The sequence below is a fragment of the Rhea americana genome, unplaced genomic scaffold (genome assembly GCF_003343005.1).
Source record: "Rhea americana isolate MKP2758 unplaced genomic scaffold, rheAme1 scaffold_3, whole genome shotgun sequence".
NCBI lineage: Eukaryota > Metazoa > Chordata > Aves > Rheiformes > Rheidae > Rhea > Rhea americana.
In genome coordinates this window covers 13,055,637-13,079,912 of record NW_028186423.1, presented here as the reverse complement: position 1 = coordinate 13,079,912, position 24,276 = coordinate 13,055,637, and the positions used below count along the sequence as shown (strand labels likewise).

The window sequence follows — 24,276 nt, the reverse complement described above, 5'->3', positions numbered from 1 at the left end:
AGCCCACTRTTTTTAATAGGCTTTAGAAATGAACAAAAACCAAAAGGCTATCTGACTTTTTATTTAACTTAAGGATTCTTACCCTAATTCATGACATTTAGTACTTTTAGAATTAGACATGTTAGTAACATCACTGTTCAGAATGAGAATTTTATAGCAAATGATATATTGGTCCATAGGTATGTAGTGGATTTGTTTTGGATGTAGGTGAATTACTTGTTTGATACTGTGTTGTCAGTTTGCATCTTTATATTCTTGTTTAATAGGTAGACTTGGATTCAAGACATATTGGCTGGGTGACAAGTGAGCTTCCTGGCGGTGATAATCACATCATCAAAATTGAATTGAAGGGTCCAGAGAACACACTAAGAGTTCGACAAGTGAAAATTCTTGGATGGAAAGATGGTGAAAGCATTAAAATAGCAGGCCAGATTTCTGCAAGTGTAGCTCAGCAAAGAAACTGTGAATCTGAGACACTGCGAGTATTCCGGCTTATTACATCCCAGGTGTGGTTTTCCCACTGTGTTATACAGTAAAAAAATAAAGAATATGAAAGTTACTATAATTTTTTGACTTTTGGTGCTTTATATTTTGATRTAAAATGTGATGTCTCCCTGAGTTTCTCTGACCTAACAATCCCTATCTTCCTTCCAGGTATTTGGAAAACTCATCTCTGGAGATGCTGAGCCAACCCCAGAACAAGAAGAAAAAGCACTGTTGTCTTCCCCAGAAGGAGAAGAAAAAGTACACAATGTATTTATTTGTATTCTATCAATATTAATTTGCTGCAAAAATTATTCAGGATAATTTTCAACATTTGTCCTTTGTCTTTAAGCTACATAATTTTCAGATTACAACAATATTAAAATGTCACCATTACGTGATAAAAAATTGTCATTGGTAATTTTCATTAGTGGATTTGAATTTGGCCATATGGATTTAGTGGAAACATTGTAGTAATGGTAGTGCAAATTATGTCAATAATTACAGAAGAACTTAAAGACTGCAGTAATGATCAATCCAGAAGTCCCTCTTTCCCAGAATCTTGTCTCTCAAGAGAGGCTAGTGGCTCTGCTGGTGTTCGGGAAAAATGTGTAAGAAAAAGCACTGGTATCCTTTCCCTAGTATACTCTTCTATCTTTCAGTAAACAGTAGTTTAGGAAGTGTTCCTGGTCCTCAAAGAACATAATTTGTTTTTTTTTTCAGTTCATTTGTAGTTTTGTCTTACCTACTACCTTGTGACAGTAATTTTCTTGATTTAATTATTCATTTTGGAAAAGTGTATTTTTGTCTTCTTACACTGCCTGTATGGTAATTTAATTATGTTTCCTGGTTCTTATATTTTTCCTGTACTTACCTTTGCCATTTACTTTTCATATAGCCTTTATTTTTCATTTCAAGATACCATTTTTATAGAGGGCTCTTAAGACCTTTGTAAGGTTCTCCCATTCAGTGATGTCTTCTTCAAGCTCAGCCTGAGTCTCTTCAGTTTCTGCTTGTATAAAAGTCATGCTACTCATCCAATCTATCTTGTCACATTTTCTTCTGCACCTTTTATAGCTCTCTGATGAGTTTTTAGAAATGGAATGACCAAAATGACATTACTGTCTGATTTGTTTGTTCAGCCATTTTCATACCTTTGTATTTACTTGTTTTGAATACCATCTTGATGGCTAGTTATTCAGAATTGTCAGAATCTTCTGCAACTCTTTATTCAGTATATACATTTCATAATAAGCAATCTACCATATTTAGAAGAATAAAATCTCCAAACATTTTTATGTACTAAAAAATATTTTTATAATAGCTATTAGTCATCATCTTAACAGGATTGACTTAATCTTTTCATCTACCTGAAGTATAAAGTCACTGGTTTTGCATTACTACTTTGAAACTTAGCATGCAGATAATTCTGAATTTGAGAAACTACCCATTATTCCCTTTCAAACTTGTCTTGGCTAAAATCAGTTGCTGAATATAATTTTAGCAATCTCTAGTAAGGATAGTAAAGTGATGTTTTAGAAATTAAGGTATCCAAATTATCCCTCTATGAACAATATGCTGACTGGTATACTGTGCCAGGATATTCTACATAGCTCATCCCTTTASTGTAGGATACAGCTGAAAAATAAAAAGCCTCTTTGCCTAATCAATGGATTTTTATGTACAGAAAGTTTTATTAAACTAAAAATTTAAAAAGCCTACCTATCTGTTATTCAGTTGTCATTCAGTTATCTTATACTCTAAAAAAGAAGTATACAAGTTAGGAATTTCAGACACTGTTATCATAGAAAGCTCACACTGTCTTCTTTGAGCCCTAATTTCTCTTTTGATTTCTAATACAACAAAATGTCTTGGAAAGATTAAATCTGTTTCTAAAGGAATTCCTACATGATCTTTAAAATAGAAATTTGACACTGTTGCTACATGCTTCTTAGTCTCATTATATATATATATATATATATATATATACACATATATATATATATATATATTCTGAACAGCTGCAGTCAGACAATAATGGCAAAAGTACACAAAAAAACTTTGGGTAACTTCCAACAATCACTGTAAATCCTGACAGCATTTTGTTGTATTTTTCATGACACACAGAATTTTTGAAGATGTTTACTCTTACTATGTTTTTCAATTTGGGAACCGTTTGAAAATATAAACTGAAAAGTATATTTTGTACACTGCTTTATAAAGATTTCAGTCAGTGAGTGTATTCAACTGCACGGAGAAGCTGTCTTGGGTAACTATACTTCATTTGTTAGGCTTATTAATTATTTTATCTCATCCTCCAACTTTATATCTTATAAAACAGGAAGAAAATAAGTGCATCTAAGATGCATTGTTAACCATAATTATATTGATCATGCTTATATATCTTTTTTATATAACAAAAAGCTGCAAACTTTAAGAACAAAATTTATTGATATTTCATACTAATTGCTACAGCAGTTAGGAAATGTTCTTGAAACTTATGATATAACATTGCATATCCTTTTTTATAAAGGCAACATCAGATGCAGACCTGAAGGAGCACATGGTAGGGATCATATTTAGCCGGAGCAAACTGACAAACTTACAGAAGCAGGTTTGTTCATTCTTAAATGCTTTGATGCTTAGATTTTGTGTATATTGTAATGGGTATGCTCTTTTTCATTAAATATGAAACGTTTTAGTTGACATTTTCAGTTAGAATTTCTGTTGTTCTCTATCATCAAAGTTTGGTTTATGTTTTAAATTATGTATTTGAGTGGGTTTATGTGAAAAATCTGATGAAACTGATARTGAAAAAAGAATCCATGCTAATAGGATAAAAAATGTTGTTACCCTCAATTTAAAATGCTATAGAATTGAGATGTAAATGTACTCATTTATGGTTACTGATAATAGTCCATGACAATAGACGAGGAGATTCAGTTACAGAATCTAAATTCTTTCTTCAAACATCTTTTCACCCCATTTTTGCATTAAAACTATTTAAGTTTGATACAGTATAAGACTAAAAAGAGAATCAGTATGTTATTAAATAATTCCTTGCTGCATAGTTAATAACAGCTTGGATTTGTTATTTTGATTATTTACCTTTGTCTTTCTCAATAAAAAGTAGTAGTTATGGTGTACGTTTTTTATTTTAATTTTTTAATATATCAAATAGAGCATCCTTTTATGTTATTTTTATAATACCTATCAGGAGACAAACATTGCAGTAAAGATTTTCATGAAATACAAGAGGAATTCAGTTTCTTTGGAATTCCAATAAATTCTGTATCATGTCTTATACCTCTGACTATACATGCTTTAAAATCTTTCAAATACCCTTTTTGACATGCTTAATGTGAAAACATGCTTTCTAAAATCTCCTGAACTTCCTAAATAGTAGACTCTGCAAGAGCATATAAGTAGTTCTAATGAGTACTTTTCTTTTGACTGCGTTAACTAAATGTACTTCTTTCTGTTCTATTTTTATTTGAATCTTACATAAAAAGCAAATTAAAGGGCAGATATTTTTAAAAGATTTAATTCAATTAATTTTTTCAAAATGAAAATGAGCAAATTCAGTATTAAATCTAAATATTCTAAATTTGAATTTATTTGGAAAAGTAATTTAAGTAAGACCAAATTTCATAGGCCTTCTGGTTTGGTCACAGCCATGAGAATATTTAACGTGTAATCTTTTTCATTTTGTAAAAGTTTTAATGTTTTACTGTGTATTTGGATTCCGTTTGGATAGGTGTGTGCTCATATAGTCCAGGCCATCCGAATGGAAGCAACCCGTGTGCGTGAGGAGTGGGAGCATGCCATCTCTAGCAAAGAGAATGCCAACTCGCAGCCTAACGACGAGGATGCTGCTTCTGACGCCTACTGCTTTGAGCTGCTGTCAATGGTGCTGGCACTGAGCGGTTCCAATGTGGGCCGGCAGTACCTGGCTCAGCAGCTGACCCTGCTCCAGGATCTCTTCTCATTACTACACACGGCTTCTCCTAGGGTGCAGAGACAGGTGAGAGCTGTTTCTTCATCTGTCTTGGTATTCCTAGGAAAATGTCTGTAAAATCGTATAATCGTGTTGTTAATAGTAAACTACGTACCTGAAATTGTCTTTTGTATAAGGTAGTTTCATATTTTCACTTCAAAATGTATCAGAATCAGTTGCAGATTATTTTAAACTGGGAATAATTGTAAATAAAACAACTTTTTTTTTTTTTGATATTGCCGTCGTCAGTAGAGGCCAAATAGAAATTTACAAGCATTGGAAGCATTATTTATCATAGACTGTGTTGTACTCCTTTAAATACCAGAGCTGTTATTTACCCATTTCTCAAATGTATGAAGTTTAAAAGCTGGTTTATTTATTTATTTATTACAAATAATTCAGTAGAAAAAGTAGTTCAGTTTTTGGGTGTAGGAGTTAGTAAGGTGATTGCTCATTTTTAAGTACGATCTTATGCCAGTTCACTATGGGGAAGGCATGCAAGAGAGCTACACAGTCATCCCCATTTACATAAGCGCAGCAAATAGTTCAAGGGTAAATATATCTGTTTGCTTTGAGGAGGCCACCATTAGTTCTTACACTTTTGTCATTGTTTCTGCACTTCTTCATGCCTGGCCTGAAGGCACAGTGGCAGCTAAAGTTACAAGATAATTAATGATTGTCCTGCTAAAACATCACAACTACGATAAATACGTTGTTGGAAACATGAGGGGAAAAACAGAATCTGACTTCTTTGTGATTTGGGGGGGGGCGAGGAGGTTGTTTTTGTTTTTTACCTTTTTTTGCTCATCAGCATATCTCAGATTTCAACCTTTTATGTTTAAAAGTAACCTGTTAAGGCTTAGTCTTTTCAGTGTAAACAAATATATGCTGCTTTTAGATCAATGTTGTAAAAATTATTCCAGCAGATTTAGAACCATTATTTTATTTTGAGATGCAAAATTACTAGTTATTTAGCTTCTAGTATTAAATAATTGCTTTATCATTATTCTATTTTTTTATTTTTATTTTTAAAATACAAAAATTAGATTAATTGCAATACTAAGATGGCGCAACTTGCGTTTAGGAAACAGAAGGATTAAGACTCCTGAAGAAATACTAGCTTAAACATAAAATTCATACTATTTATTTGATATGTAAATATATTAAACCATATGTGTAAGTAGAACTAGGTTGTGTTCATTACAGGCAAATTGGGATAGTATCACATTAGCTTCTTAAAATTTTCTTTGTTTTTATTTAAGCTATATATTGTAATGCAACAATTGGAGATTTTAAATAGTGATTTGCAGCAGAGCCTTCACTGGTTTAGAGTAGACCCTGAGACAGTTGAAATGTCTATCAAATAGACAGGACCCCAAAATTTAGAGTTCTTTGAGTGTTTCCTCTTATACATACATAAGGTTCACATAGTCTGTGCTGTTTATATCAGAGGCTTTTGATTAGCGGCATCATCTGCCACGTGTCTTAAAAATCTTTATATCTTACTCAGAATATGAATAGCGTGGATGCTTCCTTTCTATTGTTAATGCCCACAGGTAGAGCTTTAATGTCCATGTTCACTTCTGAACTTGAATATTTTCTGTGTAAGTGTGTATTTATATGCACATAATAATATAACATACATACATGCATGTATATATGTGTGTGTGTGTGTGTGTATTTAAAATTTTCCCTTTAGTACAGTTGATGCAGTAGCTAGCTGTTGCTAGCTGATATGCCTTCTCTGTGTGGATTTTTGATTACTTTTTCAGGAGTTTTCGTATCCATGCTTTGTACATTTCTTTTTCCAATTTTCTGGACTATTAGAATGTCTTATCTCAAGCTGTCTTCCCCTCTTGGCAATTTTGATTCATTGTAGATATGCAAAATGCTTGGGKGGGTGGATTCTTAAAATGTAGAAGCTTTTTCAAAAAAACATTGAAGGCTTGAGAAATCAGATCTAAAATGTTACTCCTTAAACTTCCATACATCTTGATTTGAACCAAACCTTGCTTGGCATGTCCAGTTCCATCCCTATTCCACCAGTTGGTGAAGGTGAAGTGTATTAATATATCTCAAGAAAAACTAAGGGAGAGGGAGAAGAATATCATGCTTCTCATTCTCTAGAGGTGGGTGTTTTCTATTTTGAAAAGTCGTAAAGTGGTCTTTCACTGTTCTACCACGAATTTTCCATCATCTAAAGACTATATGCAAAGTGGGTACATCTGTAATGTGCAAATAATCAAAGTTGTCCAAACACCTGTATAACTGCTATTATAAGGTTAGTTCTAAGCATATTTTTATTACTATATTAAAGTCAGGTGGTATTCAAGTAAGATTTGGTCCTGAAATGTTATGCCTCGTCTCAGTTTATTAATAGCAAATAAACTAGAACTGAGTATATATTGCACTTCAAGGCAAGATAGAAATTTCTTAAAAGTATGAGTTAAATTTAGAAAGTAGATTCATTCTTTCTCACAGAAATAGCTTATGAAGAAGGGAAATGATTTTATTTAATTTTGCTTGAAAACTGCAGCTGCCCTGCTAAGAGCTTTGATGTTTTGATTCTTTTTCTAGGTAACATCATTACTAAGACGTGTTCTGCCTGAGGTAACTCCTAATCGCCTGGCTAGTATCATAGGCGTGAAGTCCCTTCCACCAGCAGATATAAGTGATATCATTCACTCAACAGAAAAAGGAGATTGGAATAAACTGGGTATCTTGGACATGTTTTTGGGATGCATTGCCAAAGCTCTCACTGTACAGCTAAAAGCCAAAGGAACTACTATAACTGGGACAGCTGGCACTACTGCAGGCAAAGGAGTTACTACAGTCACACTTCCAATGATTTTCAATTCCAGGTTTGTTAAAAAAATATTACATTATCAAGCTAAGGGCATAAAAGAAACACRTCAGTTATATTTTTTGTCTTTTATGATCTTTATTTTATAAACTGTAAAATTTATATAATGCTTCTTTGACAGTGAGTCAGTAGTTATTACAGTGCTTGATACAAACTGAATGTATGCTATACTTGAGGTAGATTTTGGCAAATAATAACTAATTATTTGTGTTTATTTCATGTACTTTTGTAGCTATATTCGGCGAGGTGAAAGCCACTGGTGGATGAAGGGTTCAACACCTACACAGATTTCAGAGATCATTATCAAATTGATTAAAGACATGGCAGCAGTAAGTTTCTATCTTCTAAATGTATGGGGGATATTCACATATTTCTGATAATGAAAAATACATTTTTCATTAATCTCTTATTACAGTCAGTACTAGGTTGAGCTGTTAAAGGTGAGTGAGTGTCAAGAAAAAAAAAGGTATAATCTTTTTGGTAGAGTCCAGGTCTAGGAGTAGTAGAGTTCTGTTTCTGACTGCTAAATATTTATACAGTGTTCAAATAAGTTTTTGGGTGAGTCACTGGAACCGAAAATTCAGTGTTGTCTTCTACATTATTAACTTAGAAGCCTGATTTTTGAAGCGTCTTGAGCACTCAGAACTCCAACTGAAAAGTAAAAAGCGTCTGTGAAGTAAGATAATAGTGGGTTTTTGACAAAATTGTATGGAGTTTTTATATGTAAAGTTTCTTTTTTAGATTAGCTTCTTTCAGTCTTACTGACATTTACRTTTATAGTTGTATATTAGTGTCATCACCTGGGCTAAAATTTTCCATGGGTGTATCTGCTTCAGGTATGCTTTTTGGCAGAATAAATGTATAATTAACAGGAATTTGAGGGCGRATTTCAGAAAGTCTATTGGATTTGAAAATACCTGATTTGCCAAGGTCATCCCTGACTTACTTTTTCTATTCTAATCTGAGATCCTAATCTAACTTTGTAGCAGCTAATTACAATTTTAGTTCTTCTTAATATTTTAAAGGGAACACTRTAATAAATTGAGTTTTAGACATTTATATATAGTTTCCTCTTTATAACAGGGTCACCTGTCAGAAGCTTGGTCCCGTGTGACTAAGAATGCTATTGCTGAAACCATCATAGCTCTGACCAAAATGGAAGAAGAATACAGATCACCAGTGAGATGCATTGCAACAACCAGAGTAAGAACTTTACTAGGTTTTACATTAGTTGATTGGAAACATGCAGAAAGAACTCATTATTTATTTACCTTACTTTTTTCTCTTTTTATCTCTTTCATTGTATTTTCTAGAAACTGGGACTCAATTAACCTTAACAGGTTGCTTTTACCTCYCTACCACTGTAGGAATGTTTATAAGCTTTTGATACTTAACGATTTTTTCTGTCATAAAAGACTATGTCAATTGTCTGATCCATCTCCTTAGTCGTGTGTTTTGTGCTGTTTGGAAGGCATGTCTCAGAAGAATACCATCTACAGCTGTCACTGTAATAGTTTAAGAAGACCTAAAGTATCCCTGAACATCATGCTAGCTTTCCTGGTGAATGAACTTTGTTAGTTGCTCATGGAGTTGAGTTGCGTTTTTTTGTTTTTTGTTTGTTTGTTTTGGCAATCCAGTAAAGTTTTTCAGCCTCTAATCAGTCATTTCAAAATGCTGTTGTCAAGTATTTTTCAGTCTGAGCTGTAGGCCTACTGACAGAAACTTAGTTACCCTCACGTAGCTAATCTCCTTAGGCTTTCACTGTAGTCACTGGAGAGAAAGAGGGAGAAGCTTCTTCTGAGCTCTTTTCCAGACAATCTCAGATACCTTGTGCAGTCAGGAGAGAACATAGGGAACCTAGTCTAACAGGATAAAGCTACTTTTGGGGATTGTTCTGTTTCCTTCATTTTCTTCTTCTTCCCCCAAAGCCTGCAAGTTTGGGAATGACATGCAAGTGTTGATGATTTCCTGTATTTGCCATATTTCCCTATAGTATGGTATAGTTGATACTGCTTTACTGTTTCTCTCTTGYGTGATGTTTATGACCATGAAGTGACATACTTTCACGAAAAAAGGTAGCCCCCAAAAATGCTGTTCTTATCTACCAACATTTATATTTATAGTATTGTGATTTTTTTATTTAGTATATCTAAAACATTTAATTCTACCTTCCCTTTCAATAGCTGTGGTTGGCCCTAGCATCCCTCTGTGTGCTTGATCAGGATCATGTTGATAGACTATCCTCAGGAAGGTGGATGGGAAAAGATGGACAACAGAAACAGATGGTAAGACTGAAATTCATGTCCTTTTTTATCCATTTTAATTTACTCTGTGGTCAAAGAATTTAGAATAAATGATAAGGAAGTTGCCCTGACCTGACTTTATTCATCCCTTTTGTTCTCCATGAGAATGGCACATACATGTTTGAAATGCTAGTGTTCTAGACACACTCACCTCAGAAAATGAAAATCTCAACTTAAAACAATAATAACTAGCAATTCCACTGGTATCTCAGATGGAGCATGGACTTTCTTACACCTGTAAGATGTATTTTGAGCATAGATTGATTTGGTTAATGAAATAACCTTTATCAGAGCTTCTTCCTTTCTATGTAGATCCCTATGACATAATAATGTTAATTCATCTGTATTGTAATCTTAAGATTCAGTTCTTTTATGGTCCTCAAGAACTTTCCTTTCTCCATGATTTAGTTTCCTCTTCCAGACCTGGATGAGAAAGCGATTACCCTGAAGAGAAAGAAAGACTTTCTAACTGGATAAATATAGGAAACATACAACACTGACCTAGAAGATTTGTGATTTAATCTGAAGTATAATGGATGGGTGGATGGAGTTGCTGTCCCACATTTTTCATTGTCATGAAGCTTATGTTTTGTTTTTGTTTTTTTTAATGTGAGTCAGGAAAGAGTGAAATAATGAAGTTGGTTGGTTGGGTTAGGTAGATCGCTTTAGAAGGCAAAGGAAAATTGTGCCTTCCTGCTAGCAACTGAGTTTGTTTAGAAAGAGGACACCTCTGAAGCAACTTAATGCAGACAGAAAGAGAATATAGGAGACAGCTAGAGAGAGCTGCAGCAAGAGCAAGGACTAAAACTTGGCTGAGTGAAGGAAGTAGACACAAAGGTTTCTGAGGTGATTAAAAAGAGACTTTCTCTAGAAAATCAAGGGAATTCTATAGAGCTTGTTGCAAATCAGCTACAGAAAATTRCTCAACTAAGAAAAAATCTGAAGGCTGGAACAGTCTCTGCCAGATCATGAGCAGAGAAACATTTATTTTTTGATCTTTAAATTCTGGCTTCCCAGCAGATTGGAGTTTTTTACCTAAACAATCAGCTTTGTTTGAATGTATCATTTAATGAAACAGCTTTAGAAACTGAAGGCCTGATTGATGTTTTTAGCTGTGCTCACTTTAAAAACTCATAGATCCACATCAAAACTGAAGGAGTCCAGATCTCTCCTAATGGTAGTGAAAAGGGGCTCAAAAACCCCAGTGTGGTAGTACCTGTCAGGCATTCTATGGAGAGGATGAAACAGCAGTCCCACGAAGTTAAATAAGGACCTTGTAGGCTTTATGCTGATTTAATTCAGATGGAACGAACCCCATAGGTTGCGCTAGAGATTTTTGTTAACTAATTAAATAACTTAACTATAAATGTGGTTTCCATAGTAAAAAGATTTTATGAAACCAGAATGAACTCGTTTCATCTGTCCTTGTTTCTCCAGAAAGATTGCACCATGGCCTCAGGCTGCCTCTATCATTCTAGGGGATAGAAGGCCATAACAGAGGTCTAGTTTGTAGGCAAGAAGGAAAGAGACAGAAATCTGGGCTTGTAACCTGGACTAGTGGAAACCTGAGAGGAGTACCCAAGGTTTAGACAAGTAAGGATATGAGCTGCTGAACCAAGTCTGAAATTCCTCAGTCCTATTGAATAGGAGTATATTCAAATTTTGAGGTGTTTTGTGTGTTTTCCCTACTGGGAATGCTGTTGAAAGGGATCTGATCTAAGTTGCATGAACAATATCATGGAAATCACATGTTTTGGGAACAGAATGGAAAGTCAGTCTTAGAAATATGCATAATCAAGTCGGTCATTGAGCTCTTACTTGTATAGATATTTTTAATTGTAAAACCCAAGGGTCTTTATTGAATTAAAAATATATCAATAGAATAAGTAAATTTTATTGTGTATTTTGAAGTTTGCTTCCTAGAATGTATTCTCTCTGCATTATGGATGACCTACAGTTTTCATTAAGTACTTTAATGGAGTAAATATATTTTATTACAGTAATTAAGGATAAATGCTTTGCATATTGATTTATCAGTATGAGATATATCAGAACTTCTCTGTTAAGATACCTGTAACCCATGATAGCACATAAATCATTCTGAATAACTCAGGCTACTTGAAAATGATTTCTCAAATATATTGTTGAAGAAAAGTTTTTGTTGCATCAAGCAAAATATGAAGTCAGAAGAACTGATATAGAACTGTGAAGCTTTTTGTGTCCAGGACTAATTGTTTAGATACAGATTATAAGATATAATTAACAGTCTAAACAAGCTCTTTATTGCCCCTTATTGATTTTCTTGCCTCATTTTTTGAGAGAATAAAGACAGAGAAGTTGAAAGGAAATGAGAGGTTTAATAGAGAGAATTATTTAATTATATTTTTTCATTCTTTCCAGCCAATGTGTGATAACCATGACGATGGCGAAACTGCTGCAATTATTTTATGTAATGCCTGTGGGAATTTGTGTACAGATTGTGACAGATTCCTTCATCTCCATCGACGAACGAAAACTCACCAGAGACAGGTAGAGTATAGATGATGTCATATTGTAGGCATTTCATATATTGTATGCATTTCCCCGRTTAACAGCTAAGAAAACAGTAGTAGCAAGAATCAAATCTGCCAAGTGTTCTTTTTTATTTTGGAGTTGGGATAGATAAGTTTCCACATGATTCTTTGTTCCATTTTAGTTAAATTTCCTTCTTCTTTGTCTTTTGAAGAAGATTGCAAAATCATGTAGCAGTCTAATTCTAGGGAATTTATGCTACATTACTTTTATGCTACATCCCTTTTTCCTTTCTCATTCTCACATTGTTTAGAAATGTTTCTCAGGAAATATCTAGGAACAGCATAGCCTTTCCTAAATATATGTTGATTCTTTATTTCTTTTAAATTATATCTCCTTTACTTCTTCTATCACATAGGATCAGCGCTTGTTACCTCCTTCATTTTTTATTTTTTTAATATCCAGGAAGACCACTTGACAATGAATTTTTCTACTGGTTCCGTTATGTCAATCTTCTCATATAAGATCTCCAGGTTCCTTTTACACAGAAATGTGTTGTCATATCAACAGGCTTGAAAATTCCCTAATTTCTTCTAGTTTGTTTTTTAGGGACATGATGTATTTCGTCTCTAAATGACYTGAATGGGTTTTTGTAACTTACTGTGTACTTCTCCAGTTAATACTTTGTTGTGTTACTCTTTTATCCCTTCTGCCTCTGAACCTGAAACTACATTCTCCTTGTGATATTGTCACTCATTTTTTTTTCTCATTGAAAATTTACATTGAGTATGTTGTTACTTTTGAAAATACTGAACATTCCTTCTTTATCGACCTTTAATGCTCTTTTGTGTTTTTTGTTGTTCTTCATTTTACTGAATCCCTATGACTGCTTACCTTTGTAGAGAGGCTAGGATAGCGGAGTTCAGTAATAAAGTTAATTCAGTAGAAATCATTCCTCAAACTCGTTCTTTGAGTGCACCTATGTTAGACTTTTAGTTTGGATTGGCAATGTGCTTTTGAAACAGATCTGATCATCTCTCCTTATTGTGCTTTGATTCRTGTTACAAAGCAGTCCTGGAGTGCATGAACTGAAATCCTTTCAGGTGAAACTAAAGGAAATGATAGATCTGGGGGCACACCTAGTGCCCTCTAACTGCTAGCAGGCATTTGGTCCAAGGGATCAGACTAGGGCAAAGAACATGGATGAGGTAAACGTCAGAAACTTGGCACCAACTATTTCACTCTATAGATCTATTCCTTGGTGACTCAGTATTTGTAATGCAGACTCAGCCTTGAAGTTGCATGTGGATCTATTCTCTTCCATTTCTTAGCTAAAATCTTTACAATCTCCTCTGAAATTTTCCAGTTTTATCATCTTAAGAAGATTATTTTGTATGTCTGCTTTCCTGTCATGTCACATCACAGTCTAGTCTCATTTATTTTTCTGATTTCTCCTATATAGCCTGTTCAGATTACAGTTGATAAAAGTAAGTTCTTACCTCACATAAGCTCTCACATCTCTCCTTTAATCTGTCCAAAAGAGCTATTTATCAGTCTTCACTATTGACCTCTAAAAGCATGTTTAAACTTTTAATCTTTATTTACCAACTTTACCTTTACATCTCTCATGTCTAGCCCCTCAATTTAAATTTTAGATTCTGTCATAATCACTGTCTGCTATCTTCTGTTAGCTTCCTTTTCTATGTCCAGCTTCTGTCATACACCATTTACTGTATTTTCTCCCATCCAGGAAAGGACAGCCTGTAAGTTATTATGACCTGTTATACAAATCCTTCCTGAAGAAATTAGTTTTTTCGTGATTCCAGTACAAATAAAATAGTTGAAATTGAGTTTATACATCCATACCAAGGACAATTCTAACTTCTACTGCATTGCAGGTGAAATTAATGAAAACAGAATTGTTTTCAAAACCTAGGAAAGGAGGAAAAGGAAAGACCACATAAAATCCACTAAGGATTTCATGCAGTTGCTTGATATTATGAAATTTTTAAAGTCTCCTGATTTAAGCTAATAGTATTCAGTGTATACRCTAAAATTTTAAGTAACCTGTTCCAGAGAAACTAGGCTCACCTAATGGAGTAGAAAATAACTTATTTCTAACATACAACACAGTGAGTGACWAAAAAGAGAAAATGTGAAGAATTTATGGATGACAATAACATGAAATGCCTTGATGCATTATATGGATAATAAATAAGAATGTTCAGATTGAAGCTTGATATTGTCTTGAAAGTTACTAACAGGGTCATACCAAAATCACTAATCTGTCAGGGTCATACCAAGCTTCAAAGAAAGTTACAGAGCATCTCTGGATGGGACCTTAGCATGAACCAAGTGTCGGGATGAAAACCTATTATTGTGTCAGTGATTTAAAACTGTTTTCGTGTATCTAGGCAATTGACTATAAGTAATTTGACTCAGCCAGTAGACCTTAACATGTTATCTTAATTAAACAATAATAAACATATTTAACTGGAATTRACCATCTTCTGCATGATGAAGACAGATTTATCTGATGACTAATCAGCGTGGCTTCCTGACTTTTGCTCGTGGAAATACCCTGGCTATTTCTTAATCTTATTACCTCTGATTCCTCCCAATCATCTCATTTTGCATTAACAGAACTAAAGTTAATTTAGATGTAAATTCTTTATAATTTTCGCTGCTACTTTGATAAACTACTAACACAGATATGTGGAGATAGTTCTAATGTTACRCTATGGCCTACTGAGTGAGTTGAATAGTAGTTATGACTCCAAGTTGTATATTCAGTAAATTAGAAAAAATGTTGTGCAGCTCTCTCCTTAGCATTGTTGCACTGCTGTTTTCCAGGCCTCTTAGYTCCCAGCCCTGTCAGTTCAAATGTTAATTTTATATATTTTTACTTTAAAAACAAAAAGCTACACAACTTTTATCCATTCTGCAGTATATACAATTTATGGAATGTATAATAAAATTGCAGTAGACGTGTAATCTATAAAATACTTGATGAAAATCCAAAGAGATAGTGGCAAAAATAACATAAGAATACTGTTTATTATCTGTTTGGTTAAACTGACAGGTATTCAAAGAAGAAGAAGAAGCTATCAAAGTTGATCTTCACGAGGGCTGTGGTAGGACCAAACTTTTCTGGCTGATGGCATTAGCAGATTCTAAAACTATGAAGGCTATGGTGGAGTTCAGAGAACAGACAGGTAAAACACAAGTGCTGCTGCTTGTTCTTTATCCCAATTATTTTTACCTTATTGAGCATTTGTCAAAAAAAAAAAAAAGAAAAGAAAACTTGGAGTTTCCTCCTGCTTTAGGACAATGCTTTTGATAGTTGCTTGTTAATAAAATATTTTAATGCTTTTCGGTGATCAGTGATAACTTGGTGCTTGGAACATTAAAAAATGAAGAGGGTGTGCTCAGGAGGAATGAACAAATACAACATATTTGAAGCAGAAAGCTGCTAGCAAAGTAGGACATTGAAGGTAGGATTCATCTGGCCAGTTGTGTAGATCCACGGTTTGAATATCCACATCTATAGTCGTTGTCTGACATCCCTTTGTAGTTGATAGATAGGAACACTTTAGGGCACCAGGTCACCTTATTCTAAATAGTTGTCTAAAATAAGATTGATAAATTGCCCTGAAGTCCTTATTTCCTTTCTTCAAGTACAGAAATCACACGATGTTTACATCTGATGTAGATGTCTGTATTGTAGATATCTGAAGATAAGTATCAGTCAAAAAAACCCTGAATTCTTAGTTTAGGAAGGTTCTAAAAAGCCCAACCAATTTCCATCACAGTTTTAGCTGCATTTTAAATTGTGTGGCTGTCAGCATGAAGCACTCTTCTGTACTTGTGGCTAAGTTGCCTACTATTCTTTCAGTCTCGTCAGTACGAATATATACATTTTTCTTGAAGTCTTTTTCTGTCAAGAGTTAATGGTAATTTTCATCATCCACAAGTAGATGCATTGCCTGAAGAACAGTGGGTTCTGTAACGTGTTCTTACTGTTCAAAAGCTGAAATTCATCTTCATTTATTTACTACTGTGTTGATGGTATATTTGAAGGAACGAATCCTAAGCTATAGTGTATTTTTAATAAATAGCTGTGGCTAATTTGCCAAGCCCAATTAAACAACATTTTTAATTATAAAAAGGTACATGATAATGACAAATATTTTCAAAATAGGCAGAGGTTTATTGTCTTAGAAAACTTTAGACTTTCTGAATTATCTGTGCCTAATTTGATTAACAGTTACCATTTGCTTGTTTTATGTGATTTTGTTTATATGTCTGGTGTTAGGATATTAATCACTTATGTTTCATTATGACAGTTTTCATTTTTGTTTGTTTTGGGGGGACATAGGCAAACCGACCACTAGCACTTCTGAAGCATGCCGTTTCTGTGGCTGTAGGAGTGGAACGGAGTTATCAGCAGTGGGGAGCGTCTGTTCTGATACAGATTGCCAGGTGTGTACTCTATATCGATCATCATGAGTAACTTAGGACAGAAGAGGCTGTAGGATCTAAATAATTTATTTTGAAAAACCTTATTCATACTAGTAGTGCATTTTAAATCACAGCTCTTATAAGAAAAAGGTTTTAGTGTTGAATTTGGTTTGAATATTACATTACCATATAATACAATATAATTACAGTATTTACAAGTTTGTAAACATTCATTTTAATTACAGACTACAAACACTAATTCTCAAATGAAATTCTTGGTAGTTTCTTTACATTATTATCTTCAAAAGTATCTCAGTTTTCACAATAGTGTTCCAGTTATGAAAAAAATATACGCTGTCACCATGAAATCTAGTGTATGGAAAAGTTTGATAAAAGTAATTTGAGTAACAGCCTGTTTACRTCATGTGAGCACAGAACATCTAAGAGTAGGGATTGTCTGACCAGGTTTTTCGATCAGCTTGTGATCCTTATGTGAGGGGATGTGTTTTAAATAGGTGTTACAATTTTTAAAAGATGATTTAGTATGCTGAATACCCTACTAATAGGAAATTTTACATTAAAACAGGATGTTTATGTTGTGCTTCCCCAAAATAGGTTTTCATTACATAAATTATGGTTTCTTTACGCCATTGCTATTCAGGAGTAACACATTGTAGGTAGGTGAAGGTATCGGTTCTACCTCAAGTACACAAAATGCGCAGTGTTTTCTCCCAAATATCTGCTGTGACAAAGATAACATACATCATGATTYTTCCACCCAAGTTTCATTGTATGAAATGGCAATACTTCAAAAAGTAGCACAATATCAAACCTTTTCTTCAAGGAGGGGGGGAAAGATTAATTCAATTATTTCCTTTTACTAGGAATATGCTAAAATTGCCTGTAGCAAGACACACCCGTGTGGCCATCCGTGTGGAGGTGTTAAGAATGAAGAGCACTGCTTGCCATGCTTGCATGGTTGTGATAAGAATGCTACCACTCTTAAACAAGATGCCGATGACATGTGCATGATCTGTTTTACTGAAGCACTTTCAGCAGCACCAGCTATCCAGGTTGAGCTTTTTTTCCCCCCCTTTTTAAGAGATGAATACTATGATAGTAATGTTAAATGTGGAAAATTTTAAAATATAAAGTCACTGGAGTTATACTTTTATAAATTTCAAAATAGGCAGTATGAAAATAACAGTAACTGTATGAAAGTTGATTGAAATGCTCTTTTGTTCTGTTATTACCACGATTTCAAGAAAGAAAATTGCATCAATTTAGTTTGTCAAGTATGTTGTATTTTATAAATGAGAAAAACAACCAAGGTGGTTAGTGGATATATTTAATATGTATTGGTATATCCACTGGTTATTTTGGAGTGGAAATATTATGATTTTAAAAACTATTTCATAGTCTTTCTCTTTGTTAAAAAGAAAACGGAGGTCCTCCAAGTTWTTAAATCATTTGGTTGTGGATTTGATACATTTATAACTACAAATAACTACATACATTACAGTGGTTAATGTAACTTCAGTGTTCACTTATATGTGTTCTTTTTCTAAAGTTGGACTGCAGTCATGTATTCCATTTGCAATGCTGTCAACGAGTACTAGAAAACAGATGGCTTGGGCCAAGGATAACTTTTGGGTTCATGTCCTGTCCTATTTGCAAGGTAAAATTTGCAAGCTACGTGTTTACTGTCTAGGTCAAGAGAGTTATCTAATACTATCCTAAACGATAATACTGTCATTCATTACRAAAAAACAAAGGAATACATCACTTGTTTCCTTAATTTCTCATGTCACTGAAGAAAGAGTATCACTAATGTATCATTTTACCTTCCTAACTGTTCCCTGAAGTAAGGTGGTTCTTAAAAAGTAATGCAGACATTATCTTAATACTCTTCTATTCTTAGAACCATCAGTTTGTAACTTCCCAAGAATGAGGCACAACAGGCAGGCACGGGAAGCAGAGGGAAGAAAGAAATAATCTTCATTGATATTATCTCAAGCAGGAAAGCTGGGTTCTCTCTTTTTATACCTGCTTTATTTTTCAGTACAAGAAGGACAGAGCTGAATATATGTACCTACACTTAATTCAGTTTAAATTGCTTGAAAYTCTTACAATCTACAAATTTGTAATTACAGTAAACAAAAGAATATGATAGCTGCTGGAAAAAAGAGCACATTAAAACCTAGAAACATTGAATTTGTGAGCAGTCAGCCGTTCTTGCCTGCCATTTTTTTTTTTTCCTTTCAGTGCTGTATTTTGGTAATTGTAACAGCTCCYAATTTTTAAGTGACAAATATGTGATACAGAGTACTATCAGGTATCATTCTTACTGCTGAGCAGTAAGTGGAAAAGGAATAGAATTAGAGAAAATACCTGATCAGAATATTGGTGTATTATGGTGAATCTTTCATGTATCCTTTGTGACCGTTAGAGTTTATTGTAAGGGCTGATYAATTTATATTACAAAAAGCCCTGTRAAAAGCATACCTGTTCACTATTTTTACAGCAAGTAAAGTATGTGCTATGCCAGCTTTTTCTTGAAACATTCATTCTAATATTACTTGAGCACTGTGTTTTTATGGCATTCATTATGCTTTTTGTATTCTACCATAACACAAATTATTACAGCTATTATAATAAGATACAAGGTATTTTAATTGGTTTTCTTCATTTCAGAACAAAATTAATCATACAGTATTAAAGGATTTGCTTGACCCAATCAAAGAACTCTATGAAGATGTAAGAAGAAAAGCTCTAATGAGATTGGAATATGAAGGGTTGCACAAAAGTGAGGCCATCACAACACCAGGTGTTAGATTTTATAATGACCCAGCTGGCTATGCCATGAACAGATACGCTTATTATGTTTGCTACAAGTGCAAAAAGGTATGACAATTAATACTTCTTCAGATTAGATGCATATGTTAGTTTCAAAAGTCATTTCTTTAAGAATGCRGTATGTATTTAATACAGTGTATGGAGCAAGAAAGCAGAAAAAGAAAATTATGTTGTTAAATCTTAAAAAGTTATTAGGCAGATTCGAAATACATAGTTTCTGTCTTGTGAAACTTAGGAGTATATACAGACCARTTCAGAAACCAAATGAATATTGAGGTGATAGTCTTCTTAAAAGAATGTGCAGATATTATTGTGCTAGGATATCAAGAGTTTCACTTCTAATCACATTTCRAATGAATGTTAAAGCAGTATACAACATAGGTTTCATTTTTAACTCTTTGATATGTGGAGTTGATCCCAAAGATTTCATCTAAATATTWCTGAGTTGGAGTTCATTGGAAATGCAAGAAACAGTGAATTTGGGGTAGAAAAATGACCACTGCTGCAAACTTGTTGATGTGGYTTTCCCCAGTGATAGTCTCAGATGACAAGAGCTTCTGTAATTTCAATTTGTGATACTAGAAGTGATAATGCAGTTGTTTAGGAGGGGCATAATGCAACTCTGCCACCCTTAAGTATTTATACACAAGTGCAGATCTTAGCACCTTGAGTTCTAATGAAGTGCAGCAACTGTGGAGCTGATGGCCAGATGTTTTAGAAGAATTAAAAGGGAATTAAAAGAGGAATTGTGCAATCTAGCCTGCTGGACTCTGGGTCAAATACATACAATTTTCTTCAGCTAGAGGGTGTGAAATGTAAAATGAAGACAAAATACTTATATAAACAGCCCCGGTTTTCCCACCACCAGAGAAGAAAATACAAATATTCTTTATCTGTACAACGACCAGGGTTAGAGAAGTTTTGGATATTCACTGATCCCCTCCCATTGTTTTTTTTTTTTTTTTTTTTTTTTTTTTTTTTTTTTTTTTAATCTGAGAGTGATTTTATTGTGCATTTTCTTCTTGCATATCTTTTTTTCCTTTTGCCTTTAGGTATGAATGGAATGAGTCCATTTTCTTTTTTTTCTTTCATTTTTTTTTTCCTTTTGCCTTTAGGTATGAATGGAATGAGTCCATTCTGTGATAAAATTTTCAAGGAAAGACTTAGTAATTTTTCTGTTAAATGGAAATGTACAATTTAGAGCTAGAGGAGAAAGGACCGACTTCTCTTCCATATGCTGGAGACGAGCAATAGCAATTCCAGCTCACTGCTAAAGAGTTACTAGGTTCACTTTGTTCCTGCCTCCCACAGTTAATCAATTTTCACTCCTCATCCTGTAGCAACTTACCTAGAATATGTTTTGGCTTCCCTCCAAAAATACTTTCTTATTTTGGTCTTGTTTTCTCTCATTTTTATTCCTGTCACATTTTCTCCTACTTTCAAGTAATTAATACTCAGTACTTAAGTGTTTTTCTTGTTTCCTTCCTCCTCCTTCCTTTGTATCTTGTTATTGCCTTTTGCACCATGTCCATATGTCTTATTTATTTTCTTAATTCCTTCCCTTCATCCAGCCTCTGTTCACCCCAAATTAATAACTGATTCCCTAACACACATGCCTTAGGATTTTCCCTTTTCTTTTAGTCTGAAGAGTTTGGGGGGAGTTGGGCTGTTCAGATTTTTCCTTCCTTGCCTTGAGACCACTCTCCCTTTCCTTATACAAATGTACAACTCATTGTCACTGCAAAAAGGAGTCACTGTATGAACTACAGAACTGTTGAGCGCAGAGTTCTGTGTGTATTAGCTCATCCGATGGTAGCATGGGAAGCATGGATGTCACTTTTTGTCTCATCTCACCTTCCTTTCCATTTGGAAATATTTTAGTATAGGAGGAGATCCATCAAAGCTGGCAGTCTTACTTGGTGCATTTTTGTGCCCAATGTGTCCTGGTAGAATAAGGTGAGAAAGTATACTGAATCTGCAGAAAGCTGTAGATTTCTCATTGTAAGAGATCCTACATGAGCATAAAAACAAACCTACTTCATTCTATTCACTTCTGCTAGTTAAAAGTCCTCCTAGTAAACCATTTTTGCGTTACTTTGAGTCTCAGTCCTGTCTTTCTCATGCACACTTCATAGAACATCCTAAGCTTATTACAAAAGCCTTACTATACAGTCACCTGCATAAATCAGGGTATATTAGACAGGTTTTGGTCTTGTTTATCATGAGGTTGAGAGACATTGTCTTGGTGTCCCAAAAGCATGTATACAGAAAGAGTCACAGAGTCAAGATTACTCAGCATAGTGGAGACTATAATAATGGCCTTTATTCATCACCTTCCCCTTAGAGATTGATTTTATTAAGATAAAAGTTGTCTATGATCTAATGTCTAATCATTCCTGTATCAAATTTAGGCATATTTTGGTGGTGAGGCTCGTTGTGATGCTGAGGCTGGGCAAGGAGATGACTATGATCCAAGAGAGCTTATTTGTGGTGCATGCTCTGATGTTTCAAGGGCTCAGGTGAGCAAAGAACTTGTGTTCATGTTTTTATTTCATTGAGAAGCTTTTCCTTATGAGTACCTGAGCTGTACAATAGTTCACATTCATTTACAATTATATGTATTGTATGATTTTAATCTGTACTTCAGAATATAGAAATATATTGTTCAGATTATTACAGCAAGCGTACTTCATTTATCGGTGTTTGTTTTCTTTCTATTTAGATGTGTCCCAAACACGGTACAGATTTCTTAGAGTACAAATGCCGCTATTGCTGTTCAGTTGCTGTTTTTTTCTGTTTTGGGACAACACATTTTTGCAATGCTTGCCATGATGATTTCCAAAGAATGACAAGCATCCCTAAAGAAGAACTTCCACATTGTCCTGCAGGTAGTATTTTTCCAAAACAAATCTATCATGCTAAATTCTCAGATAAGTAATTACTTCTAATTGATATTCTTACATTTTCTTGCTGATAATTTTTAGAAATTCTGTGTGGTCTGTCATAAAATTTTTAAATTCAGCATTTTAAGTAATCCTAGGATGAGTTTGTTCTACATGGTTTTTCTCTTTTTATTTTTTCTTTTGTTTTGCTTTCTTGGCAATAATACAGATGGTGCTGTTGTCATATAAGACTGATCTTTGAAACATGAAACTGTAGATACTTTGTTACAGGAAAACATTTTAATCTACCTACAGCAACCCAGACTCCAGGTGTGACATGCTGTATTACAATTATAGTAAAAAACAGAGCATTACAATTAAATGATATATCTCAACTTAGGTATCTCTCCTCTGTAAACTATTGCCAATGCCTTAGTTTCTCACTTCATGTGTCATCGATTTGATGCTGGTCTCATTAAATCATGTTGTATGTCTTGTTGTTGGAAAACAAGTAAGATCATTTTGATTAAGATATTTACATGGAAAAAGGGAAACAAAAAAAGATGAGCAGTTCCTGATGTAATCTTAAAATTACTCTATTGTAGAGCGTAAGTCTTGTTCATATTTACAGATGTTGATTTTACATTGTGCTAWTTTTTTGACCATACTGACGAAAAGAAATTTATTTTGGTTTTCTCCCTGTAAGCCTGTTGCGTTTTTTGCTTTGATGAATTCAATTTATTTAAATTACAGACAGTCTGRTCATTTGGGTTTCTCTTCAAACATGAATTTAATGTTTAGCATAACTTAGTGGTTTAGGGAGACAGCACTTCTTGCTCATGTTTATTTAGATCTAATTGAATGGCATTTTCTTCTCTTTATGTATTAACCCTTCAGACTCCCTGCTTGTATTTGACCATGTGAAAGCACTTTGCTATCTACTGTTTCCTAAGCTTTCATTATTGATGCTTTATGAATTAATACTACAGAAATATTAGCTTTACTTAACATATTTCTGAGGAAATGTTGTATGTATTTATTTACATCTAGTTTACAAACATTAACATCTCTTTTTTTTTTCCTCCCTCTCGTCACTCTAAAATTTACTGTAGGTCCCAAAGGTAAACAACTTGAAGGAACAGAATGTCCACTTCATGTTGTCCATCCACCCACTGGAGAAGAATTTGCTCTGGGTTGTGGGGTTTGCAGAAATGCTCACACTTTTTAGACTAGCCTTTTTTTTTTTTTAACCAGAGCAAAGCAGGTGCCCTCATCCCTCAAGTGTCCTGAGAATAAAGTTCAGTTGGGATGAGGATGGGACCATTTCATAACCCAGGTAAAAGGAACAATTTACAGTGCAAGAAGGATGCCAAATACCATGTACATAATTCTTGCTGTGAGAAATTGACATGTTTTGAACCAAGACATCAAAACTTGTGAGGTGTTTGCATGTGGCCATTACAGTCATCGGCTAGGAAACATTGGACATTTACAAATAAATAATTGCTATTAAAGGATCCGTGTGTCTGTGGATTATGAATGATGCTGACTTTGAGGAGAAAGAAAAAAATATTGATTATTGTATACTGACTTTTTGTAATCTTGTACAATTGTAACGCATCACAAGTGGGGATAGGAAAGAGGAATATTCTGGTTTATTTCCTAGACTGTTATAAAAAAATTGTGTTAGGAAGGCATAAATGTAACAAGTATCATGCTGTATATAAAGGTATCAATGTTTGTCCTGTATGAGAATAATTAAATTACAACAGCAGTTTCATTTAAACTTCTGGGTTATGTTTGAGCCTGAAATTTTAATGAAGTGCAATACTGAGTGTGCCTCATATCTTGCAGCTGTAAACATAATGGAATGTACATGTCAATAAAGCCACTGTACATTTTTATACAGTGAAAGTCTAA

General features: G+C 34.0%; 1 protein-coding gene across 4 annotated transcripts in view; it reads left to right on the top strand.

The window, feature by feature from the left end:
• MYCBP2 (MYC binding protein 2) overlaps nt 1-24,276 on the top strand; it is a 211,450-nt gene extending 187,174 nt beyond the window's left edge. For all 4 annotated transcript variants that reach the window (XM_085309535.1, XM_085309537.1, XM_085309534.1 and 1 more), the window contains 17 exons: nt 267-506; nt 655-753; nt 3,017-3,097; nt 4,241-4,507; nt 7,058-7,341; nt 7,576-7,672; nt 8,427-8,546; nt 9,527-9,628; nt 12,047-12,175; nt 15,240-15,372; nt 16,536-16,639; nt 17,503-17,691; nt 18,189-18,296; nt 19,313-19,522; nt 21,886-21,993; nt 22,197-22,362; nt 23,469-24,276. In XM_085309535.1, the coding sequence (XP_085165661.1) occupies nt 267-506; nt 655-753; nt 3,017-3,097; nt 4,241-4,507; nt 7,058-7,341; nt 7,576-7,672; nt 8,427-8,546; nt 9,527-9,628; nt 12,047-12,175; nt 15,240-15,372; nt 16,536-16,639; nt 17,503-17,691; nt 18,189-18,296; nt 19,313-19,522; nt 21,886-21,993; nt 22,197-22,362; nt 23,469-23,584 (2,553 nt within the window). In that variant the 3' untranslated portion in view covers nt 23,585-24,276. The remainder of the gene's footprint in view (nt 1-266; nt 507-654; nt 754-3,016; nt 3,098-4,240; nt 4,508-7,057; nt 7,342-7,575; nt 7,673-8,426; nt 8,547-9,526; nt 9,629-12,046; nt 12,176-15,239; nt 15,373-16,535; nt 16,640-17,502; nt 17,692-18,188; nt 18,297-19,312; nt 19,523-21,885; nt 21,994-22,196; nt 22,363-23,468) is intronic.